This window comes from Cydia amplana, chromosome 3 (assembly GCF_948474715.1).
Source record: "Cydia amplana chromosome 3, ilCydAmpl1.1, whole genome shotgun sequence".
In the NCBI taxonomy this organism is placed as follows: Eukaryota; Metazoa; Arthropoda; class Insecta; order Lepidoptera; family Tortricidae; genus Cydia; species Cydia amplana.
This window is the reverse complement of record NC_086071.1, coordinates 1,397,808-1,410,669: the sequence shown is the minus strand read 5'-3', so window position 1 is coordinate 1,410,669 and position 12,862 is coordinate 1,397,808. Positions and strand designations below refer to the sequence as shown.

Here is a 12,862-nt window from a genome sequence, read left to right as displayed (position 1 = left end):
TTATAGCAAGAGATAGGGGTGATGCAGTTTTAAACAAGGCAAAACGGCACTTGTGTGTTCGGCCCATTTCCCTGTTTCCGACATATACACCACCAATAAGGGCTTATATCGACTAACTGTAAATGCTAAACCTGTCTGAACACAGTGACAACCACAGGATTTTTTTTGTAAAGTATAGGTAGACTTTATAAAAAAAATCCAATCAGTACCTAAATGTCCCCGTGCACCCGTGCTATGAGTAAATCTTAAATACACAGTTATTTAATAAGTAGAATTTATTTAAAGGAAATTAGTATTTAAGAACGTATACCTACTTACGAATTAAAAAATTAATTTGTTTGAATTTGAACCACGAATTAATTTTATTTGAGCTCTCGATTAAATTAAATTTGTTTTATTTATTACTTGAATTGGTTTTTCCTGTAATACATACATATTAAAGTGTACCAAAGTGACTCCATTCGTTCATTATTCTCGTTTGACGTTGTTTGACGTAAATACGTTACGTTTAGTGCCATCGGACTAAATTTTTTAACAGTGTTGGTACTTATGTTTGCAAATTTGACACTTAATGCTTACGACATTAAGCTCTTTTCTGTACGAAACATTTATCTTGACTCAAAATTTACGTAAGCGTTTTTATCATCAATGCAAATGGTGCGAAACGTCATTGGGATCCACATTTGTTGACGTTTTTGTTCTGCTTTGTGTGTCTATTTCTTTTATATTAAGTCAGTGGGGAAGCGACTTTGTTTTATACTATGTAGTGATAATCTACGGGTTACTTAATCCTATTTAAACAAAAATCAACAGTACTTACATATAATCTATTAAAGTAATTCATTAATTTGGTCTTATCACTCGAGTATTGAGTGTGCGGCATTATGCTGAGTGGGGGTCCTATTTTAGCGTCCAATGTTTTTTTTTATGCCTGTATGTTTTCATTTCTATATGTAATATATGTTGTGGCGTTAAATAAATGTATTTTCTTTCTTTCTTTCTTTCTTTCTTTCACATAATAAGCATATATAGAGTCTGGCTAATGAAAGTTGAGCCTGAGATTTATTTAAAACTTTTTATATGGCAACTTTTTTTCCTATCAAATAAGCTGTCAGTTTCAAGCTGTCATTTAATTGCATAGTAATTTTATTGCCAGGTGCGGTTTTTATTGAAATTCCCGCGGTTCAACTTTCATTAGCCAGACTCTAGTTGTTATGGAACAGCGTAAACTCGATCACAGTCCATCTCGCTCGCACTGATGTATTGGTGCGTTAGAGAGGTTAACGTTAACGTAAATATCAAATGACAACTTTTGGTAGCCGTGTAGGTCAAGTTATACGAGTAGGTAGGTAATACTACCTGTGCCTCACGGGTGAAACCAAATGTTTTGGGAATTAGAGCAGACTACGTGCTTTGAACTAGAACGGCGTAAAAGTTTTTTACTCCGCTGTAATAAGCATACTTTTTGAGTTAGAAGAGACCATTCGTATAATTTTGAACACAGACAAGACATCCTCCAGACTGAGCATAGTAGCGCTACCCCCTCTGCCACAAATATACGGTAGTTTTACTCCATTTTCGAGTCAAAGTGTCTGTGTGACGTCCGTGTCGTTGAACGCACCAATCACGCCACGGGACTCGCTCACCTCTTCCCCCGCACCCCAGTATTTTTGGCAGCATCGGTTTCATGAAATAATTGCTCTAAACTCCGTCTAATGAATTTTGAAATACTGCGTGTTCAACACGAACCAATGTTTAATTGAGAGGAGAGGGGACGACCCTTTCTCCATACAAACGTAGTACCCATATTCCTCTCTAGATATTGGCATTATTGAAAATATTTTTACATAACTAGATTAGATTAGATATATTTTTATACTCGTAAGCATTAAATTATATATTTTTTTATAAATTGTTAAAGAATGTGAATTTACAAGAACACATGTTATCATCGTCAAAAGAAAATTTGATGTACATTACATTACATACATATGTATATTAAAGTCTGTGCGGGAAGAGAAGAGTCGTGGAATGTATTGCATGGGCCCCATACATTCCACGACTCTTCCCTTTCCGCACAGACTCTACCCATTGCGATTTTCGAACAAATTCCATACAAATCTTTAAATGCTCCTAACTCTTATAATAGGTACTTAATTAAAAGTTCGAACAAAAAACAAATGAAGGCCAATGGGCATAGCCGTGATATACATCAAATTGTGTCAAAATATCGCGAATTTGCCACGACCGGTACCAAAAATAAATCTACCACAAAATCTATTTTTTTTTCTGCGACGTGCACTTTTTGTAATAAATTGTTACAGATAAATAATGGGTCGAAAAGTGACGGTGGCGGCGTGCACGCTCAACCAATGGGCTCTCGATTTCGAAGGGAACCTGAGTCGGATCCTGCAGTCCATCCAGGAGGCCAAGGAGATGGGGGCGCTTTATCGGACGGGGCCGGAGCTAGAGATATGGTAACTATACTATATAATGTTCGTATTTTAATTTGGGTGGAAGTCCGCATAACAAACAGAGTTAGATTAAAGTAAGCACGAAGAATTTCGTACAGTGATCGGCCTCTTCCTATCTCTATCGCACGCGTGTAATTATATTGCTGCCATGCTGTCCCGTCCCGCCCATGATGCCGGCGGCCAATGATACTGTGCGTGCGGGACAGCAATATAATTTTGCGCATGTGATAGAGATAGGAACAGGTGGGTCAATTTACGAAATTCTTCGTGCTTAGCGTCCTTACTTTGGTATTGGAGAAGATCGGGCAGCTAAGAGAGAGAAAGCTGGCATGAAGCCTCGCAGAACCGTGCAAGTTTTGGGTCATCTCTTTGGAAAGCAAGTAAAAATTAAAACACTACCACTCTGTTCGCGAAACATTGCGTTATTTGCGTTCAAAAAGTGTATAGCATCATGAAAAGGTGAGGGGAAATGACCGAACGGAATAGTCTTATGTATCTTTCAGTAGGAGTAGCAGCGAAAGCGCTATTATTGTTAGCCCTTGTCACAGTCTCACATTTTTTTAAATTCCTCACCATAAATTAGTATGGATTATGGTGGGCAACAAATAAATTCGACCAATCATAGTGTCGCATTGCGTATGTTTAGTCCCTCACGGAGGCACGCGTATACCACTTCTATAGGATACTACCTTCTATGGTATAGCATAGTAAGTGTATAATAATATAATGTATTTTATGTTAAAACGTTAAATCCAGCGGTATGATTTACGTTCATATTGACAAACAACAAAAAAGTTTCCTAACTAAAGCAATATTTTGAACGCGAGCTTCCGAAACCATTATAGTGAGGGCAATGATTTATAACTCAAGATAGGTTATAGGCGTTCCAAAATTGAAGCGCTTACCTTGTGACAAATTGGACAAGTTTCCTTTAGTCGCACCTGGACAAGCGAGAAATGTGCTCGTGCTAACGAGCTCCCGCACACCGAAAGAGAAAGAAACGACCTTATGTTTAACAACGAGTGTGACAAAAATGAATGGAATGAGAAAATGAATCAAAAATAACAGATTTCTTCGTAGGCACAGAAATAAATATGGAAGTATTTTTTGTGCTCTTCAAGTATGAGAATAACCTATCTATGGTTATATAATATCATTGAGTGAGGGTAAATGATTTCAGTGGCTACAGTTGCGAGGATCATTTCCACGAGCCAGACACCTTCCTGCACAGCTGGCAAGTTCTGGCCGAGCTGCTCAAGTCCCCGACATGTAGCGACATGCTCATCGACGTGGGCATGCCGGTGCAGCACAGGAACGTGTCGTACAACTGCCGTGTGGCGTTCTTCAACAAGAAGATACTGCTGATCAGACCAAAGATGATGCTGTGCGAAGACGGAAACTACAGGGAGTCGAGGTGGTTCTCTTGCTGGACGAAAGTGAGTTGAGATTTCTTATGATAAGACTTTCGTTTCAGTTGATATTTCTTTACATTCTTGAGTGACGCAACGTCACTAATAAATTAATAATCATCAATTTTTTTGTATTTTTTGTAATTGCCCTTCGGGACGGTTAAACCTGTTCATCATACGTACATACCACGCGTCATGTCTTAAATGATACGTCGGTGGCACAAACAAGCATACGGCCCGCCTGATGGTAAGCGGTGCATCATTATACTGGGTCAACCAAATCATGTCAGTAAATAGGAATAAAAAAAACTATACTCATCCTATCCATCCTATCCACTAGTACTAGCACCCAAAAGAAAATTTGGGTGCTAGTACTAGTGTTAGACAAAGATAGTATGATTCTCTCTGTCTATGTTTGAAATCAAACAGACCTTTGACACACTATAATTATTATGGGTTCTATAACCTCGTATGCCAAATTGAACAAGAGAGTAAAAAGATTTTGTTGTTTTATGACACTATTCGGTTTTGAGATAATCATAATATGAGTGTTATTTGTAAAGGAGCGGCAAGTTGAAGACTACTATCTTCCGAGAATGATAACAACCATCACTAACCAAAGTACTGTTCCTATCGGCGATGCTGTGATTGCTACTAAAGACACCTGCATCGGTTTTGAAATTTGCGAGGAGCTATGGAATCCACAAAGGTACCTACTTATTTTTTCTGTATGTTTTGTTGTTTTCAGAACTATTTTAGAATGTTTCAACTCAAGTCATCCGGAAAAATCATGCATAGGTACATATTGCATTTTAATTTTGATTTGGTGCTCTACTCTAATAAGAGGTGTGCTTGTTAAAATTACCTTTCTGAATAATGTATGCAAAGAAAGGTGTGTTTTTTAAGTATTTTTCTTTTTACTTTGATCGTAATACGACTTCAAATATTGTACTGTGTATACTTGCGTAAAAAACACAACGATGACTTGTACATTTATTAGGTACATTGAAATTATAGACGGAAGTACAATTTAAATCAATAGAAAACACGGAAGGTCGTGAATTAAAACGGCACGTATTTAACCGGTCAACTAATTAATCGAATTTGGGTAGTTTAAAAAAATAGAAATGGCTACTAAAATTAATAGTTTGGCAACAAAATCGGAACCGTAAATATGTCAATATGAGTTGTATTTTAATGCCGTTACAGCTTTTGATTATTTTTAGGCAGGTACTATTTGGCAACTGAATTAATATATTGGAGACCATTTAAGCACATTTTAAAAAGAAAACGGCTATCTATTAATTAAAAAATGAAATTCTTTTAAAATATTTTGTTTGGTCATTACACGGTCAACCTAACACGCTCCTCCTCGCTTCGCTCGTCGTCGCACCTACCTGTTGCCTCCAGCAGAACACAGTGGTAACTATTGAAATTAGTTATTAAAAATTTAAAGATCTAATGGTATAATGGCCATTAGGCGTTTCATGATTAGAAATTTCGACTATAAGTATACTGACCATTGCGTATTGGTAAATTAATTTGAGGTGTTTTGTGTAAAAAGTGACCAATATTCATTAAATTTAACTGCTTTCGTGTTAAAATACTACCTAGCTGAAATGATATGCTCAGTTATGATTAGTTGATTACTTAGGTGTGAACAACTAGATGACAACAAAATTTTATGATCGCTTTACAATATTAGTTGCCAATTTATTATTTTAGACGCCAACCTATCACTTTAAGTTCCCTATAACTTTTTTAGGTGGCTTGGTTTTGCTGCCATTTTTTTAAATAATATGATGCTTATATTTGAGGCTAAAATATTTTTTTTTGGCGCTAAAATATTAACGCACAGCCAAATTTTATTATTATATGCCCAATGAAAGTTCCTGTTGAATATTTTAGGTGCCCGGTAATAATAAGCCAATTAAAACTTCGCCGCTCCATATTAGCAATGATTCTAGTAAGATAAAAATACAAAAAGAGGGTCAAAGATTATATCCAGTATTTTGGACATTTAATCGAGGATTTTCTGTACCACATCAATTTGCACAGCACACAAACCGTTTATCTATCTACAAATATTTTAGCCGTCACATCGCGCTCGGCCTCGACGGCGTAGAGATTATAGCAAACGGCTCAGGTAGCTATATGGAGCTCCGCAAGGCCTACGTCACCGTGGACCTGGTCAAGAGCGCGACCTTCAAGAGCGGGGGGGCGTACCTGTTCAGCAACCTCCGGGGCTGCGACGGACAGAGGATCTATTTCAACGGGTGCTCCTGTGTGGCCTTGAACGGTCAGATTGTCAGCCGAGGACTACAATTTGCTTTGGTTGACGTTGTAAGTTTTCTTCGTTTAATTTGTTCAGTCTCTGTAAACCTTACCTTTTAATGCCTATAAGCCTATAGCACAAAATAGATACAGTACAGAAGTCAATCACATGTATGTACTTCACTTTTCATACCTACGCTCGGCGGTCGCTCTAGGGTTGTCAACTATGATTTATGCACAAAAAAACTATCGTGGTAGTGGCACTCGTATCTAGTAGTGACCGGGGCGGGGTGCTTACCTACCTACCTAACTGTTCTGTTTAACGTTAAAACGAACCATCGAAATACAAGCAGATACCTACTTACCTCTCTGAAACCACTGGTAGCTTAAAAAACGACAATTCACCGTTTAATGTTGAATTTAAACAACCGACCACTGAACAGTTATAATAACTTTTTTTTGTTTCTCCATTATTGCACAAAAAAGTTCACAGACGCGTGTCTCAAGCGGATGGCACTCGCGATCGCACTGGTCCCAACCGGTCCGGGATATCGTGTCCGTGAGCAGTGTCTATGTGTGCGTTGCTCGAGCGCACTTTGTATGTAGATTGATTTCTGTACTGTATCTATTTTGTGCCTATAGGTTTTCCATGGGACCGATGTGAAACGCGTGAAAAAAAAAACATGCCCATTGTGATATTTGATAAAAGATACTCGGATTAATTAACAAGGACTTTATTATTTAATTTACTTTACATCCAGTCGGCCACTATGGATGCGTTCTCACACCTCCGGGCTTATACGTTTCGTCTACTTCGGGCCCTCAAGCTGTTAGTTGTGGTCAGTCCTAAGGGGAAATTTGTTAAGTATGACCATCTTAACACATCTTTGACTTTCACGATCACGACCCCAAAATCACCCAGTATATTGCATTATTTATTCAGTGCTTTAATATGCTTTTATTTGTCAGGAAGTGGTGGTAGCGACGATAGACCTGGAAGACATCCGTTCGTACCGAACACAGATCCGCTCCCGTTCCCATCTCGCCGCCTCTAACCGGCCGTTCCCGCGAATCACGGTAGACTTCGCGCTGTCAGATGACGATGACGCCTTTCTCACCACAAGCCCCCCTATCGATTGGAAGTATTTGACACCGGAAGAAGAAATTGAGCTCGGTAAGTACAATCAGCATCAAAAGCAACGGACTACGTGTCAAAATGACTCATTCTCTTATACATAGCTTAACCTTTTCGACGCCGTGTCAAACACATAAGCTGTCACTCAGACGTCACGTCATTGAAGTGTCAAAACTGAAGTTGAACTATATGTATATGCACGTAGGTCGATGTTGCTCTGTGGTCTGTGACCGATTAATCGGTCTTTGGCGTTGAACCTACGGTGCCGATATATCGGTCATTGGCGTCCAAAAGGTTAACACATTCAGTGCCGAAAACCCGACTATCGGGTATTTTATGATTTCGTACCCAGGCCGGACGACCCGATAGTCGGGATCGTGGTACTACACATTTATATGAAGAACTTTTTGTGGCCTGGCGCGGATGTCTTGTTTGGCTGGGTGGAAATGAATGTGTTAGTATCGTCGCCTAGCAGCCATAGTACAATGTATGAATGAATGAATGAATGAATGATGCTTTATTCGAAACACACACACAACAACAATAAAATAGGCTTAAATGTAGATAAATTTGTAGGTAAGTAACAGTGCTGCGAGGGGTTCCAGAAAAGGATAACACTCAGCATGTGTCGCAGCACATGAGTTGTGTTACGACGCTGATTTTCAGTGTACCCATTGACGCTTAAAACAAACACAAAACAACACAGAACATAAAAACAAAACCGAAGCAGAATACAACAGAATGTGCAGTTGACACGGTAATTTATTTACCAAAAACCGGGACATGTTTATCTATAAATATTTGGACAATACATAAATAGATACATATATATCTATATAAACTCTAAAGCACGGAAGTCGGTACAAATACAGGTGGGGGTAGGTAAAGGTAGGTAAAGGTCGGCTAGGTGGAGATCGTTTGTTCCTTGAGTAGGTGTAGTTTCAGTTTAGATTTGAAGAACTGGCATTTCTTATTGGCGGCGGGAGGTTGTTCCAGCACCGCGTGGCTGCGTACCGGAAGCTGCCATATGTATGCGTTGTTGTATGTTTCATGCAGGTCCGGCGTGTTGGTTGTGGGACTACCTGCGTCGTTCGGGGCAGGGTGGGTTCTTCCTACCGCTGAGCGGCGGCGTGGACTCGACCAGCACGGCCTGCATTGTGTTCTCTATGTGCACTCAGATATGCGACGCTATACAGAAAGGAGGTACCGTCTTAACAATAGGCTACGTGACTAATTTTTTTTATGGTATCAATCGATCGGGATTGTTTTTAGGATCAAATGTCTATATGGGACCCTTTGCATTAAAGTAACACAAAAGCCAGAAATTGTAGTCAAAGTCCGACAGTCGCACTTCACTCGCGAAACGCCCTATACAAAACGGCCAGAGGCCGTGACGTCATCGCCCATCTTGTAGTATGGACAAAACAAGAAAATTGCGTTTTTGTCGGTGAAATATTGCGTTTATGTATATAGTTGCTATACAATATTTTTTTGGATGAAATGTAAGGAATCGAATGGTACCCTTACTTTTATCGTTTTTGGAAGTTAAAAAAATAAATAAATTTTGAAACTTTCAGGTCCTGTAATTTTGTAATTTTTCAATATTTTATTTTAATATCCACAGTATTGTGATAAATTGCTCGTTTGCTATCTATTTTACTAGATTTTGTTATAAAATTCAACATGTGTCATCATCCCTATTTATCTAAGTGTAAGGCCTGAGTGGACGCTCGAGTTGGGCGTGCAGCGGGGCGGGGCGTGCGGCGTGCATGTTAAACAAATGCAAGCGTATAGGAGCGGCCTTAGTGCACGCTGCTCAAATTACTTGTGAGCCCGACGCCACGCTGCACGCCCCGCCGAACGCTCCGCTTCGAGCGTCCACTCAGGCCTTACACTTAAGAATCAGACCCTCGATTACAGTGGTACCAACTAGAAAGCATACCCTTTCAAACAAAAACAGGAATCGGTCTTATTGTCTACTAGAAACTGGTGAACATACTTTCAAAAGTAAAGATCCTGACGAATGAAGTGATGACCTCATTTCTTTGAAGCCGCTTAAAAATTAAATAAAAAATTCATTTCACACAATTTAAAATTAAATAAAAACTTCAATCAATAAATCAAGTTGTTATTTCAAATATGTATGTTGATGTGTTTTTTAAAGTAGACACTACTATAGGTACATATATAAATTATAAACTGAAATAGATGTCATATATGTACTAAAGGAAAGGTGACAAAGCCCTCCAGTGGTGGAGTTTTTCTAAAATGTCATGTAGTCGAGAAATTGGGACGGGTCCTGTCATGACGGGGTGGCCTAATCTATCCCAGTTTACAATTCACGCGATTTACTTTCAGAAAGCCAAGTGTTATACGACGTACGGAAGATTCTCTGCCAGGCCGACTACACGCCGTCCGACCCTATGGAGCTGTGCAATAGACTACTAGTCACTTGTTACATGGCCACAGATAATTCCAGCCAGGAGACTAAACAGAGAGCGTCACAGGTACATAAAGGAAAGACGCTTACCACAAGGAACTTCGTACAATTACCCGCCTGTTTTTATCTCTATTGGTCCGGGACCCTATGGTCCCGAGATATGGACAAGACATACAAAAACATAATAATAATAATTTCAATCTATATACGTCCCACTGCTGGGCACAGGCCTCCTCTCTTGCGCGATAGGGCTTGGGCTATAGTCCCCACGCTAGCCCAATGCGGATTGGGGACTTCACATACACCTTTGAATTTCTTCGCAGATGTATGTAGGTTTCCTCACGATGTTTTCGTTCACCGAAAAGCTAGTGGTAAATATCAAATAATGATATTTCGTACATAAGCTCCGAATCATTGGTACGAGCCGTGAGACGCCTCATTCGGTTCTCGTATGTTTTTTTTTTCTCGTAAGTTGTTAATCATACAGGATTGGTGACTCTTGGAGACCCTATACATCTCTAAGGATAATTTGATAAACTATGTTATTTTTTAGTTCTGACACTTAGAGACATTTACACCTCTAAATAAGTTTAGATTTTTTTTTCCATGTCTCTGTTTTGTTTTTATTTTAATATTATTATTATAGTTTTTTTATGTAATTCGACATTAAGAGACCTTATACATCTCTAAGTAATTGTATTACGTTAGTTTGATTTGGTAGTTGTAGTTGTATTTAATAATTGTTGATGTATTATTATTATGCTTGTATGTAAATTCAATGTTGACTTGTAAACAGAGATGTGAAAAATACTTTATAAAAAGTATTTAAATACAAAATACAAATACTTCTTTGATATACTATTTCAAATGCAAAATACAAAATAGTTTTTGAATTTGTATTTAAAATACAAAATACGAAATAGGTATTTTCAAAATACTTTTTAAAAATACAAATACTTTGCGATAAAAGGTACTCTGAATAGTGAATACCTAGTCTGAATTAAAAAGTATTACCTACTTAGAATATCCGAATTGAAAAGACTCTCTTTATTCTTTGAAAACAGTGTGTCAATCAGTCCTCTATCTAAAGTGCAAATTTCTAGTTGTTTGCTCATATTAATCGGAAGGATGGATGGATGATGGTTTATAACGGACAATTTTTAAAAGCATTAATTTAGATTTGTAATGTTTTACAGCTAGTATAATGCCTCTCGTTAGTGTGATGAAAACGTCTCGTTTGTGTTTCATCAGGGCAGAAAAGTTTGTTCTCCTCTCGTATCTTGAAACCCTCGCAACACCCAAGATTCCACTTTTTTAACCACTCGCTACGCTTGTGATCATGTGCGACGTTACTAAACAGATTCAACAGTTCCATGTTAAAAGAATGAGAGAGTTGCCAGGATTGTAACATCAGAGGAGATTGTAACTCCTACCTACATTACCTACTATAAAGTATTTTGTATTTTGAAAATAGAAAATAGGTCCCAAAAACTATTTCAAATAAAATACAAAATAGTTTTCTTCAAAAGGTATTTAAATACAAAATACAAAATAGGTATTTTGCATTTTGTATTTGCATTTTAAATACAAGTATTTCAAATAAGTCACATCTCTGCTTGTAAAAGTGCCCTTGTGGCCTATTTGCTGAATAAATGTTGATGTTGAAGTTGAAGTTGAAGCCAGGATTTGAACCCGCAACCTCCGGATTGAAAGTCGGATGTCATATCCACTCGGCCACCACCGCTGAATTACTAAAAATACGCGAGCTAAACCGTAAAATTAGCTTAAGTTTAAATTGGACTTACGTTTGCGTATGTTTCAGCATAGAGAAAAAAATACATAGAGTGCTTACTCCATACATCAGTTTTAGTACCAAAAAAACTATTAGCATCTAGCATCGAGTAGCGGAAGTATCAGTACTGCTACTTGACAATAGATGTAGCACCGAACGGAAAGTCTTATGCTGTTGAAATAAGACTTTCCGGTCGGTGCTACATCTATTGTCAAGTAGCAGTACTGATAGTTCCGCTACTCGATGCTAGATGTAGACACTGAAATTAATAGTCTAAACTGATGTATGAAGTGAGCACTCTTTTCTTACTTATTTCTCTATGGTTTCAGTTAGCAAGTCAAATAGGCAGCTATCACTTCCCGATCACGATCGACGCGGCCGTGAGCGCGGTGCTGGGCATCTTCACCGCCGCCACCGGGCTCGTGCCCAAGTTCCGGGCCCAGGGCGGCTGCCCGAGGCAGAACCTCGCCTTGCAGAACATACAGGTGAACATGGACCTTATGTGGAACGCGTGTCTCTATGGTTTCAGTTAGCAAGTCAAATAGGCAGCTATCACTTCCCGATCACGATCGACGCGGCCGTGAGCGCGGTGCTGGGCATCTTCACCGCCGCCACCGGGCTCGTGCCCAAGTTCCGGGCCCAGGGCGGCTGCCCGAGGCAGAACCTCGCCTTGCAGAACATACAGGTGAGAATGGACCTTATGTGGAACGCGTGTCTCTATGGTTTCAGTTAGCAAGTCAAATAGGCAGCTATCACTTCCCGATCACGATCGACGCGGCCGTGAGCGCGGTGCTGGGCATCTTCACCGCCGCCACCGGGCTCGTGCCCAAGTTCCGGGCCCAGGGCGGCTGCCCGAGGCAGAACCTCGCCTTGCAGAACATACAGGTGAACATGGACCTTATGTGGAACGCGTGTCGGTCGCTATTTGATTGGCCTATTGATAGTAAAGCTCTGGTTTCCTAGGAAAGCGGTGCCGTCATATAGCGGCCGTAATACAGCGGTGAATGATGTCACTCCAATGTTAAAGTGTAAACCAAATGGCGCGGTTTCCTAGGGGGCGGTGATTGACACCGTAACGTCAAAACATGTTCCACAGTCAAATAAATGTAGTTTTGTGGACCTTTGTCCTTAACAAAAAAGTTGTAACTTTTGTGTAATAAATAAGTAAAATTAAAAAAAAAGCGGTACCGCCATTTGCATGACGGCCGGTGTCGATAGTTTCGTAAACGATTTATTTGATAGCGGTGAAGCCATTTGTACTAAAATCACAAATACACCTTCTATACCACGAGGTTTGAATAAATTATCTTCCGAACTACGATTATTTTCTTATGATGA

At 39.3% G+C, this 12,862-nt stretch overlaps 1 protein-coding gene across 1 annotated transcript in view; it reads left to right on the top strand.

Moving 5' to 3' along the window:
- Positions 1-12,862, top strand: part of LOC134662637 (glutamine-dependent NAD(+) synthetase) — a 31,107-nt gene that overhangs the window by 6,329 nt on the left and 11,916 nt on the right. The window contains exons 2-9 of the mRNA XM_063518909.1: positions 2,325-2,477; positions 3,655-3,910; positions 4,447-4,592; positions 5,977-6,226; positions 7,127-7,331; positions 8,349-8,495; positions 9,651-9,799; positions 11,854-12,009. Coding sequence (XP_063374979.1) covers positions 2,332-2,477; positions 3,655-3,910; positions 4,447-4,592; positions 5,977-6,226; positions 7,127-7,331; positions 8,349-8,495; positions 9,651-9,799; positions 11,854-12,009 — 1,455 coding nt within the window. The 5' untranslated portion in view covers positions 2,325-2,331. The remainder of the gene's footprint in view (positions 1-2,324; positions 2,478-3,654; positions 3,911-4,446; positions 4,593-5,976; positions 6,227-7,126; positions 7,332-8,348; positions 8,496-9,650; positions 9,800-11,853; positions 12,010-12,862) is intronic.